Consider the following 11,886-nt stretch of genomic DNA (forward strand, 5'->3'; position numbering starts at 1 on the left):
CTGACATTGCATTTCCTCATTAACCACGTCTGTGTCCTCTGTGAATATTTAGGAGTCTAGACTTGAATTTGCTACATGTGTTTAACCGAGGAGCACATTGACTTTTTTAACAGTTTTTCCCTGAATATGTGAACTTTTTCTTTCTCAGTGAAACATCCTAGTCTTCACGTCTGTTCCCTTTGTAGCAGATTTTGTAGCTTTGTACTCGGATCAAAGTAAATTTTATGTCTGACTCTTTTGATGTTGAAAAATGTATTACACAGATTTTCAGGTGCATGAATATGGGAATTGTAAATTCTGTGCATTGGTTATGTCTGTCTCTAATTCATTGTGTCATCAAAGTGGAATACTGTGAAGTTGTTATGTCCTTTTTTTTCTTCGTGTCTCATTCTTAAATATGACAAAGCAATAATAATTTGCTCTAAACCACACTCGCTGCTCTCCTCAGTTAAAACACTCAGTTAGAAGACATGTTGTGGGCAGATATTGATCATTGATCGTTTCAGTGTCACAACAATCATGAATGCTCGAGTGTCATCCAACCAAAAAGCCGTAAAGCCCTGGGTGCTACTTCATCTGTCCGTCCCTGCTGACACCACAGGGATTGTCCTTGTCTGGTGATGCTGAATAATTGATGATGTGGTGACCCGCTGTGCCAGCTTTAGTCCAGCTTTTACAGCATATCCTCTGCTTCCTGTCCACAGGCTTCCCATGAGACGCTGGGTGCAATGTGTTCACAGCCAGTCCCCATTCATGCACCTGTCTTGTGTGTGTGTGTGTGTGTTTACACTTCTACTGTTCCAGGGACTCAACATTGTGAGAGCTGACCTTTATATCGACAGTCGTTTGGGTCAAAATGGGTTCAAATGTAAAACGTGACATTTAGTTCAAATTCAGATTTTAAAGTGCAGTTATCAGTTTTTCCATAATTAATCTGCATATTGAGCACAAGAAGAAGTGACATTCCTACTAGCCATGTAGCTGAGCCTGTTATCTTGAAAATTAGAATGACACTCATTAGAGCGCAACCCCCCCCACCAAGGCCCAACAGTTCCCTAATTAACCACATTTAAATTCACCAGAGCCAGATTGTTGTTTGGATCTGCACCAAATTGCACACAGTCATAAATATCAGACCCATAAACATGTCTGTTTTTTTGTCTGAGAAATCAAGGGAAATGTCGAAAAAGGCCCGATCTCGCAATGTTAAAGAAAGTGATTCGGATTCCTTACCAAAATTTAGTGGGTTCTTTGTTGAGTCATGCCCCACCCATCCATAAAATTTAACAGAAAAGGCAAAAAAGTATAGTACGTATGTGTAAGGGGGGATATGGAATATTTCCAGTCCCTATACTCAGTACCACTTGTGATTGGATAACTACAGCTCTGACAATCCTTCTGTGACACTCATGGTCTCCCATATCTGGGACTAGACTCTACTTTAAATCACCCATATAAAAGTAGGAATACATACACATGGTCTTTATCACAAATGTTGCCTGTGTCAATGTAAATCGGGTAGAATATGTTCCTTTGATGGATATTTTATACTTTAAGGTGAGAAAAAAAGATTTGTCGAGGTCACTGAACGGATGATTTTACCCTCTGCATGTGTAGCGTTGCAGGATAGAGAACCTTTTCTGTCAGATGACTACTGATCAGCACCGACTGAAGAGGCACAAGGGAATTCAAAGTGCTTCACAGAGGCAGGCAGCTACACCGGAGTACTGCAAGTACTGATCTACTGCACTCGGTCAGTCACTACAGAGAAGGCAGCTACTGACCTACATACATAGGGAGGGGAGTGACGACTGTTATGTAAATTCCTGTGCCATCTATTCAGGGAAACTGTGCCAACTTATTTGCCCAATCTATCTGCATCTCTTACTCTCACAACATGCTGGTAACCACAGTGACGATGGCATCCATACAAAGCGTAACTTGTGACCAACAGTGTCCAATAGGCAGTAAGTTATTTACAAATGCGCACTGTTCAATGTTCATTTGTGTCTATGAACAGAATTTAACTTCAACTGGTTTTTCATGTTTTGTAGTTTTTACAACATAGAATCAAAGAAGATTTCTTTTTCCTGCATAACTGATGTGATACAGTTGTGTCATATGAAATGTAAATGATTAGATATCAATGCAAACATGGGCTTTTTAATTCAAATTAAATCAAATATTTTTCTTATAGTCATTAAAGGTCATTTTCTGATGGTCAGAGTCAGAAGGCTGTAAAATAATAAAACTCCTGCTGGTGAATAATAATAATTACCGAAAAATTCATTTTAATTTATCAATGATTAATATTTGACTTGTATCAAGGACGACAATGTTGTCAAAGTCACTCCTCAAGGTAAAAATGAAAAATAAATGTCGTTATTGAGAAAATCTAAATTGTACTGTACAAGCTTAGTGGTGTACTACTCCAAACTAATATTATTATCAAACCAGATGCCAAGATCCTTACAATAATAAAAAATATAATTATTATTTGTATTACTATTTCCCCCTCACATGGATTTATAATAAGACCATGTTTTTCCTGTACATGTTGTGTCTTGATAATACCACATGGTCTCGCTGTTCTAAAATGACACCGCTACATTGCTGCTTCTCCCGAAGTCAAAGTTCACTGAATGCGGAAGTTGCATCCAGTCTCTCATCCATGGATTTACTGGTCTGAAGTAAGTCAACCTTTTCGGGTGTTTCTTAAATCAATACACTGAATATGTCGCTGTAAAACGTGTTGTAAGGAAATAGTCGTGTGGTTAATACTCGGTTTGCAGTGCCATTGGATTTGAGACGAGTTCCGACAGTTCGAGACCCGTTATACACATAAACAGACATTGTGGTTCAGACACGTTGGGACCGAAGCTAACGCTGTTTCTCTCAAGTGTTTTCCAGTCTGACCATCACGAGAAGAACCAAAGAAACATGGAGACACGTTCTCCTCCGTGTCACCGCTGATGTGAACCCGAGTCAGAACCTGCATTGTTAGATCTCAGCTCAGAGGTGATCAGAGAATGAAGACATGTATTAATGATCTTGAAATGAAAACTGTTTGGGATAAAATAAAGAACAGTGAAGTCCACAAAATTGTGTTTGATGTAAGAAATAATACTAGAGAATCGAATTGAATAAAGACCCTACATCTGCCCCACTGTTGACTTTAAAACAACGATCCACTTCCCATGTTGTCATGGTTTTACTATGTTGAATTATTACAATGTTAATTGTATCGATGTGAAATGCAATTCAGGGAATTAAATGGACAACAATCAGTATATGTCAGACACATATTAGATTTAAATGATAGGTAAGTGACTGAAAATAGGAAATAGATTCTGCAGATATATCAGAGAAAACAGATACTGTGGAGAATTTTTTAAACGTTGTTATAACCATTGATTTCATTTTTGTTAAGTCTCTATTAAGACTAAACTATTTTAAGCTATGGTGCACATTTTTATACTTGTCTTACAGTAAGCACTGTGGTGAAACGCTAGGTGGCGTTATAAGCCATGTTCAACAAATAAATACTTGTAGATTTCTTTGAATAAATTTGTAAAACATTCTTGTTTATCATTCGAGATCATTCATCATGTTTTTGCATAACTGTCGTAACCACGTCTACTTATTTATTTATTTTGTGTGTCTGTTTATCTTGTGCTCACATGTACGTAAAGCTAAAAAAAAATAGACGAATAAATAAATTCTACAAGGGGAAAAAAACGCTGCATAGAGTCACGTGACTTTGAGGTGGTCACGTGACCGGGCCGGTTTAATAAACACGGAAGTAGCTGGCTGCCGCGGAGAAGGGACGCGTCGGTCCTCGTTGGTCTTTGTTCCACATTGTAAAAGGTCGTGGTCTCCACAGTGGACCTCCTCCATCTTCACCATGTCTGTAAGTGAATGTGTGGTTGTGTGTCTGCGCCGGGAATCGAGCCGGATGTGTCGGCGGGTAACGGTGATGGCGTCCAGGGCCCGAAAGAACGTGTTTCATTAATGGTTACGACACAGCCATGTTTTTTTAATTTTGTTTGGTTTTTACCGTCACGTAAAAGAAGTCGGACGTTGTTTAAAAGCCCAACCATTAAACTTACACCGCGGAAATGATCTGGAAATATCCCTGACGTTATATTTGATTCTTAACTAAAAACAAACGGGACATGGTCGGTTCGTGAAAACCGTGGAAGCTAGTTGAGGTTTTAACTGATCTGCCACCTTTTGGTCTCGCATCGTATTACGTATTGTTTACCTTTTTTATTTTGTGCATCACAAAACCATTGTGAGATGCCTTAGTGTTTGACATGTGCCCCATACACACACACTTCGTTGCGTTACTGTGAATAATGTGAATACAGTTAACAGGTTACTTAGAGAAGCTCCCGCATTGTTGTTGTGTTGTTAGTGAGGTGACTCATTCGGATAATCTCATATTGAAAGTGTGCAGATGGAATCTTTTATTATAACGATGTGCGTGACATGAGCTGATTCTTCCATTTAAACTTCTGTGTTTGAAACGTGGGCTGTATGCCCATATAAGGATGTTCAGCTGTCCAATTCACAATGGAAAAGTATTTACAGCTGAAAAACCAAAGTCAATAATGGTGTACGAATAGTGGTTGTTGCTGGTCACGGCCACGAATGGTGGCAGTTTGTTCTGCACTGTAGTTCCGTGTGTTATCTGTGGGTTTTGATATCGTGTGTTGTGGATGCATTTTGCTGCGTTCAGGCCTGTACTTGACATTGACTTCTGATCACTCAAGACTTATGTTAACACCAGCTTTGAACTGTGTCCCTGTTTTTGCAATGTGAAAGCACAAACATGCTAATATGTGCTAACAGTTCTGATTGTCTCCAAACTTCCTGCAGCTTCCCCACCCATCTGCAACTATGACGACCATCGTCCATGATACAACAGAGGCGTTGTGTCTCTCTACTGAATACAACCTGTACCTCAAGCCCATTGCCAAAATTACCGTCAGTGTGGCCCTGCCCCAGCTCAAGCTTCCAGGCAAGAGCATCTCCAACTGGGAGGTAATGGAGAGAGTGAAGGCGATGGTGGCTCCGGAGCAGTTCTCAGCCCTCCGGATTTCCAAGAGCACCATGGACTTCATCCGCTTTGAGGGAGAGGTGGAGAACAAGACGGTGGTCAAGAGCCTGTTGAGCCGTCTGGATGTGAAGTGCATCAAGCTCAGTGGATTTACTGATGTACTGAAGGTAAGTCAGGCAGACCTCATTGCTCATGAGCTGTTTTCAGACATGAGTTTACCCACAGTTTACCTTTCACACATGCACAATGCAGCGGGAGGTTCTCTACACAGACATGTTCACAACAGCAACACATTCTCTGCATTATTCAGGTGAGAGGTGATAAGAGCCGACGTCGGTGTCAGCCTATCACCACTAACTCTGTAGACATCGGTGTCTTCTACTCGAATGACACTGCTTTCTGATTTTTGCGTGTTAGAAACCCCCTTTGATTGTATAAAACTACACAATCAAACAATGCCACGAACTACAAGTCTCTAAATGCACCGTTATTTTATTCAAGCCATTTTTTTATTACAGGGTTGATGAATTCACATTGGATCTAACTATGTTTCCCTTGAAATCTGGCAGCTGAATTTACAGCTGTGCTTCTCTCCCCCTCTTTTCTCAGGTTCGCGCAGTAGAGAACAAGGTCGACTTCCCCACACGTCACGACTGGGATTCATTTTTCCGCGACGCCAAGGACATGAATGAGACGCTGCCGGGAGAGAGACCTGACACCATCCACCTGGAGGGGCTTCCTTGCCGCTGGTTCAACCAGAAGGACAGTCAGTTTCCCGACCGGCCCTCTGAAGAGGTCCTCATTTCTGTCTTTGAGACTTTTGGCAAGGTGGTACATTGTTTACTGTTTTTGCTTTTTACAATTCACGTTATGTTATTTGTGCGTTGGAACTAAGTTAATGTTGGAGGCAGTTAGACTTTCTGAAATATTGTAAATCATCTCCAATGTATTTTGATACATTATGAACTTGATTCTTGTTGATTTGTAGGTGCGACATGTTGACATCCCCATGCTGGACCCATACAGAGAGGAAATGCTGGACAAGAACTTCAATACGTTCAGCTTTGGGGGTCACCTGAACTTCATGGCCTACGTTCAGTACCAGGAATATTGCGGCTTCACCAAGGCCATGGACACTCTGCGCGGCATGAAGCTGATGCTCAAAGGAGACGATGGGAAGGCGGTGGCTTGTAACATCAAGGTACTGCAACCCTCGGTAGACTTATTTAATGTTAGATTTCACTGTGTGCAGCCTCATTTTCTGATGCATTTGAAGTTGCTTGAAAGGTTTAGTTCTTTAATTTACATCTTGAATAAGTGTTGTGCTCTCTCTAACACACTGACCTCTGAGGTGGTAGCTTCAAAACAGCCATAACGTTTTTCACTGTCTTTCAACAATAAATCTGCATCATCGTTGTCAGTAAACAGCCAGGCGCCGAGGCCAACACAGAGAGCTCCAGCAAAACATGTCAACAATAAGAATAAAAAAAAGAGCAACGCCAAAAATGACTCATATTAACAATGACGTATTCCACCAACAAAAGGGAGACTTGCGAACTATATTTCTGGAGGATAACTTTGCAAGATCTAAAATGTATTTCTGCTCTTAAAATCTCAACTGTGACGATGAGGACAAAATGATTGTCCCTGACGTTCCACACTTATTAGATCATTCCTCATAATGTCATAAACTATCACCATCTGATAAGCTCATAAACTCACTGATGTGTTTCTCAATTGGCCTCCCTGGATTTTATCTAATTTCATACCTGCAGCTCCTCGCCCACATCCATGTAGGCAAATTGCAACTGCTGAAATTTTGCAACAAGGTTACGTTGTTCCGAATTACATAGCAGCCCTAAGACCTTTTAGTGGAATGAGAATTAAATCTCCATCGTTATTATTAGCAAAGTAATGAGAGTAGGGGACAGCATGGTCTCTTAATCCTCAGAGTAAAGCCTCACTGAGTCCAAATCAGGGTAGAAGTAGGATCTGTATGAAAGAAATGAGACAGATAATAAGATGTTTTAAGTTCTGATAAGTACAGAATTAGAAGATCTTGCATATGACATAATCTAGACTAATCCGTGTTGTGCCAAGTCAGCTTTACCAAAAGCACGGTGAAACCCAGCAAGCAAATTATCATTACATTATCAAAGGTGATACTACGGTCAACATTTTCTTCCATCGGTTCTTCATTGGAGGGAATGATCTGCCATGTCTGAGGAGCTGAAGCCTTGAGTAGCCATTTCTAGGATACATGAGGGAGTCAAATCTAACTTACACAAATTATTTCAGTCTCCACTGTGACAAGACAGTGAACAGAGTGAAATTAGCTACATCATATTTACCACATCACGACAACAGATGTATTCAAACACGGATTGGTTTCCTCTCAAGAAAACTAAAATGATCTTGCACTTTGCAACTCGTTCATGATAGAAATACTATGTGTATTTTTGTGTCTTCTGAAGGTGACCTTCGACACCAGCAAGCACCTGAGTGAGTTAGCTCTGAAGAGGAGAAACCTGGAGAGGATGAAGCTACAGGAGCTGGAGCGGCAGAGAGAGGAGCAGAAACGACGGGAGAAAGAGGAGGAGGAGCGTCGTAAGGAGGAGGAGAGGTATGATGGAGGACGGAAGAGAAACAGAATATTCATGTAAATGTGTAAAACGGGATGTGAGCCTGAAACGGCATCCATTGTCTTAAACAGTAATTTAAAATAGTTGGTAAACTTATATAATTCACCTTAGCTATTATATTATATATATTAGTATTAATTTATAAATGTTTAGAGTAAGAACAAAAAATATTGCGCACTACTGTATACCAACAGATATTTACAAATGCCCAACTGACCTTTTTAGGAAACACAAGGAGCAGGAAGAAGAGGAGAAGGAGAAGAGGAAGGATGAGAGGCTGCGGAAGCGAGAGCAGAAGATTCAGGAGAAGGAGCAGAAGCGTAACGTAAAGAAGATGAGGCGTCAGCAGGAGGAAGAGCAGAAGAAGCTGCAGATGAGGATTGCGATGGAGGAGAGGAGGCTCCTGCTGGCTCAGCGCAACCTGGAATCTATACGGCTTATTGCGGAGTTGCTGGCCAAGGCCAAGGTACGGCTCATTACTGTTCAGTACTAGAGAGTTCACATTACAAAAGGAGCAGTTTAAGCAATGTACTTGTTTGGTTTCCTCTGGAGAGTTAGATGAGAACATTGATATCACACAACTTCTCATGTCATCTTAAATCTGTAGGTTAACTAATTGTGTTACTTGGTGAGCTTTGTTAGTGCTGGTCGGTTGGTTTGATACCTCTGGACAGGACCTGGTTTGCTGTTTGACAACAGTAGAACTTTGGGCAGCAAGTGACAGAGTTCAAGTATCTTAGGGTCTTGTTCTCGAGTGAGGGGAAGCTGAAGGTCACTGTTAGATGTTGTTGTACCAGAACCATCGTTGTGAAGAGGGAGCTAAGCCACAATGCAAACACAAATGTTTATGAACTCCAATCTTCAGCGGACACAAAATGTAGTGTGACCAGTTTTCACTAACAGAATAATAAATAAAATAAAAAAACCTTTTAATATTATTGTTTCCTCCTCCTCCTCAGGCCCTGAAGCAGCAGCAGCAGGAGAAAGAGAGGGCTGAACGCGAGGAACAGGAAAGGCAGGAGCAGGCTCAGCAGAAGGAGGAACTAGCCCGACTTCAGAAGCTGGAAGCGTGCAGACGCAAGCAAGAGGAGGAGCTTCGCAGGGTGGAGGTGGAGAAGCAGCGAGCACTGGAGCTCCAGCGTAGAGAGAAGGAGCTAAGGGAGAAACTGCTTTGCAACATGTTGAAGAAGAGCAATGACAGAACCACTAAACCTCCAGGGACGCAGGACCAGGACAGCCCTGTACCGACCGAGGAGGTCTCTGCTCCTGGCGGCACTGATGTGATGTTGGGGGCTCTGGAGCGGGTGAACGGAGGAAAGTCAGCTGAGAGCAAAGAGAAACATCTGAAAAACAGAGCAATGCAGGAGAAGAGAGGAGCGCAGGACAAGAAGAAGAAGAGCCGAGAGGGAAAGAAGAAGAAGAAGGAGGAGGAGTTGGCGAGGAGCAGGTACGGCAGGGAGCAAGCAAGGGACCAGGACCAGGACCACTCCCACAGAGAGAGGAGTTCCCGCAGCCGGGAGAGGAGGAGGAGGCGCTCCAACAGCAATAGCAGAAGGAGGAGGAGCTCCAGTCGCCACAGGAGGAGCTCCAGTCGCCAAAAAAGGAGCTACAGTCACAACGGTAGCAGGAAGCGCAGCCATAGCGGCAGGAGCACAAGCTCGAGTAGAGACAGGAGCAGGAGCACTAGTGGGAGGAGTTACAGCAAGGGGAGGAGCCACAGACACGGTCACCGTAGAAACAGCAGAGCCGGTTCAAGGGGCAGCAACACAAGTAAAGACGGGAGGAGTCACAGTCATAACAGACAAAGATACAGGAGACACAGCAACAGTAGAGACAGGAGCCATTCCAGACGACGCTAAACTCAGCGGCGTCGTCTGTGTCTTTGATATTTTAAGATATTTTTGGTCCGTAAGTTAAGCAATGTGGTTCTGCACCAGATAGCGAAAGGACAAATTCGATAAGTCAAAGAGAATCATGTATGCATACCATATACAATGGGGCGCAGGAATGTTCGACAACTTGAAGTATTTCGGGCCCCATTGTATGTGAAAGGCATGGAAGATGCGAGTCAGTCTACGTAGCTGCTTTTATTGTTTTAGCAATTTTTTTCTTCACATTTCATTTTTTTGCAGACAATTTATTTGTTCAGATATTCAGACTTTAAAATCAGGTCAGTTAGTTGCTTCTGAAATACTTTTTATCTTCTTCACATCCTAATAGCCATCAAACGATGCAGTTGTCCAAAAAGGAAAAAAGAAGGTCTCCGGGGCCCTCACAGGACAATTAAACCAATCATTTTATTTGGACCGAATGAAATGATTGGCTGGAGAACTTCTGTGTCACAAACCAACCTGCATGCCTGTGCCATGACCGCACTCTTCAGCCGGAGAGACGAACACCACTGGAGCAGAGAGTCACAGAGAAGTTAGCTTCTAGCATTTGTCCGGCAGTTGCATGTTCATATGTTTATGGAGCACCTCTTCGATGAGCAGGTCGATCGGGGGGTTGATTTATCGGTTGCATTTTTCTTAGTCTTCTCTTATGACAAAAAAATTCAAGTTTACTTTCTGGTTTCATGAGAATGTTGCTCTTTGCAGAGTGACATTTTTTTGGTTATTCATCAGTCATTTGTTGTGAAGTACACGAAAACTCAACTCTTAAAATTTGGTTCCGATTTAGTGATCCTCCATACTCACCAATTACCTTTTTATATCTCCAGTTTTGTGCATGTTTAACTTAGCTAGAGAGTTTCTTGTACCTGATCTGTTCCTCGTGGCTGCCACTGCTGTGGAAGACTTACCAGTTAACTGAGGGACACTGATGAACGGCAGCTTCTCAATTAGTGTGACGGTTCAGAAGGCTGAAAGACTCGTACCTCTGTGATCTACTGATGTTATTGCGACGCGTTCAGCTGCTTGATAAACACGCAACTACAACCCTGGACAGTATTTTTTTGATAATCAAGTGATTTCAATTAAAAAAGACTGATCTCAGTTTACTTTTTAATTTCAGAATTTTTGTAAGAGCTTGTTTGAAAGGAAAAAGTGAGGAGTCTGTGTCTGAAATCCCTCCCTATTTACCATATTGTTCTCCACCTCCTATTGCCCTCTGACATTTTGAGTGTCCACATTATGTATGGGTAAGGAGGGATTTTCAGACACAGCTTTTAATTTTTATCTTAAGTAACCTGACTCAGGAAGCAGTGCACTCCCTCTTTCCTTGATCAAATATCTTTAATGCAAGCGCTGCATTTGACTTTTTCGTTTGTTTTCTTTAAGGTTCAGAACAAAGTTTTTTTTTTAATTTTCTTTTTTTCGGAAACCAGCCTCTGGGATTCAGGTCAAACCAGCTCAGTACAAATGAGATGTTGAGACGTAACTCCTGCTCACGTTCTTATACTGGATACGATTCTTTAGCTCTAGTCGCTGTACAGACTTTTCTTGAAACTGGATTTGAGGGCGGGAGAAGTCAGTCTCACTTTTGTCACATTACATTATGAGAAGTCAGTCTCACTTTTGATGACATTTGTACTTTGACATAGTGACTTGTGATAGAAAAGCCCATTTTCATCTGTGTATATGCTCATGAGCCACTACAGAATGTCTTGCATACATGTGGTTATAATAAAAAATCCAACCTGACAACTTTTGTATGAAGATGTACTTTTTATACATTTTATCTCTGTGATAAGTAGCTTTGAAATATCATTTGTTCAAATATCCTTTTCTCTACTCAACATTTGAATTATTTGTCAAACACGCATGTGAGTTCTTATGCTTCCATGTCAGCGACTGTCAGGCATTCATGGGTTAATTTATCCCTCCCCTTCTTGTGAAGTTGATATAAAAAAAAACCGCCCATAACTGATTTAAACTTGGTGGTGAATGTGATATATTGGGAACAGCATTATATCTGGCACAAACATTTACTTCAGCATCAGCATGACTGATAATAGTTAATTTCCTCCATGATTTTCCAGTATGGCAGAAATGATGATGCGTGGTAATCCCACCACCTGGCACTTTGTCACACATCAGAGGACTAATTTACATAATCGTTTCTTGTCTTTAGACTGAGTTGGAAGCACAGACAACGACAGACTGAAGGAATCATTTAGTTAGCGAACATACCTTTCCATTTACTTTGGTTGAAAATGCAGCTTTGGACTCGAAAGTGACTGCA

General features: G+C 41.6%; 1 protein-coding gene across 2 annotated transcripts; it reads left to right on the forward strand.

Moving 5' to 3' along the window:
• Window positions 1-2,656: 2,656 nt before the first annotated feature.
• On the forward strand, window positions 2,657-11,338 carry akap17a (A kinase (PRKA) anchor protein 17A). 2 transcript variants are annotated; one of them, XM_061088326.1, is made up of 7 exons: window positions 2,657-2,690; window positions 4,882-5,229; window positions 5,672-5,890; window positions 6,051-6,263; window positions 7,537-7,685; window positions 7,930-8,170; window positions 8,664-11,338. In XM_061088326.1, exons 2-7 carry the CDS (start codon window positions 4,903-4,905, stop codon window positions 9,561-9,563), a joined length of 2,049 nt encoding a protein of 682 aa, XP_060944309.1. In that variant the 5' UTR covers window positions 2,657-2,690; window positions 4,882-4,902; the 3' UTR covers window positions 9,564-11,338. The 2 variants fall into 2 exon arrangements, with proteins under 2 accessions (XP_060944309.1, XP_060944310.1); XM_061088327.1 differs by lacking the exon at window positions 2,657-2,690 and adding an exon at window positions 3,823-3,910.
• The last annotated feature ends 548 nt before the right edge of the window (window positions 11,339-11,886 follow it).

Source organism: Limanda limanda, chromosome 16, assembly GCF_963576545.1.
Source record: "Limanda limanda chromosome 16, fLimLim1.1, whole genome shotgun sequence".
NCBI classification, from domain to species: Eukaryota; Metazoa; Chordata; class Actinopteri; order Pleuronectiformes; family Pleuronectidae; genus Limanda; species Limanda limanda.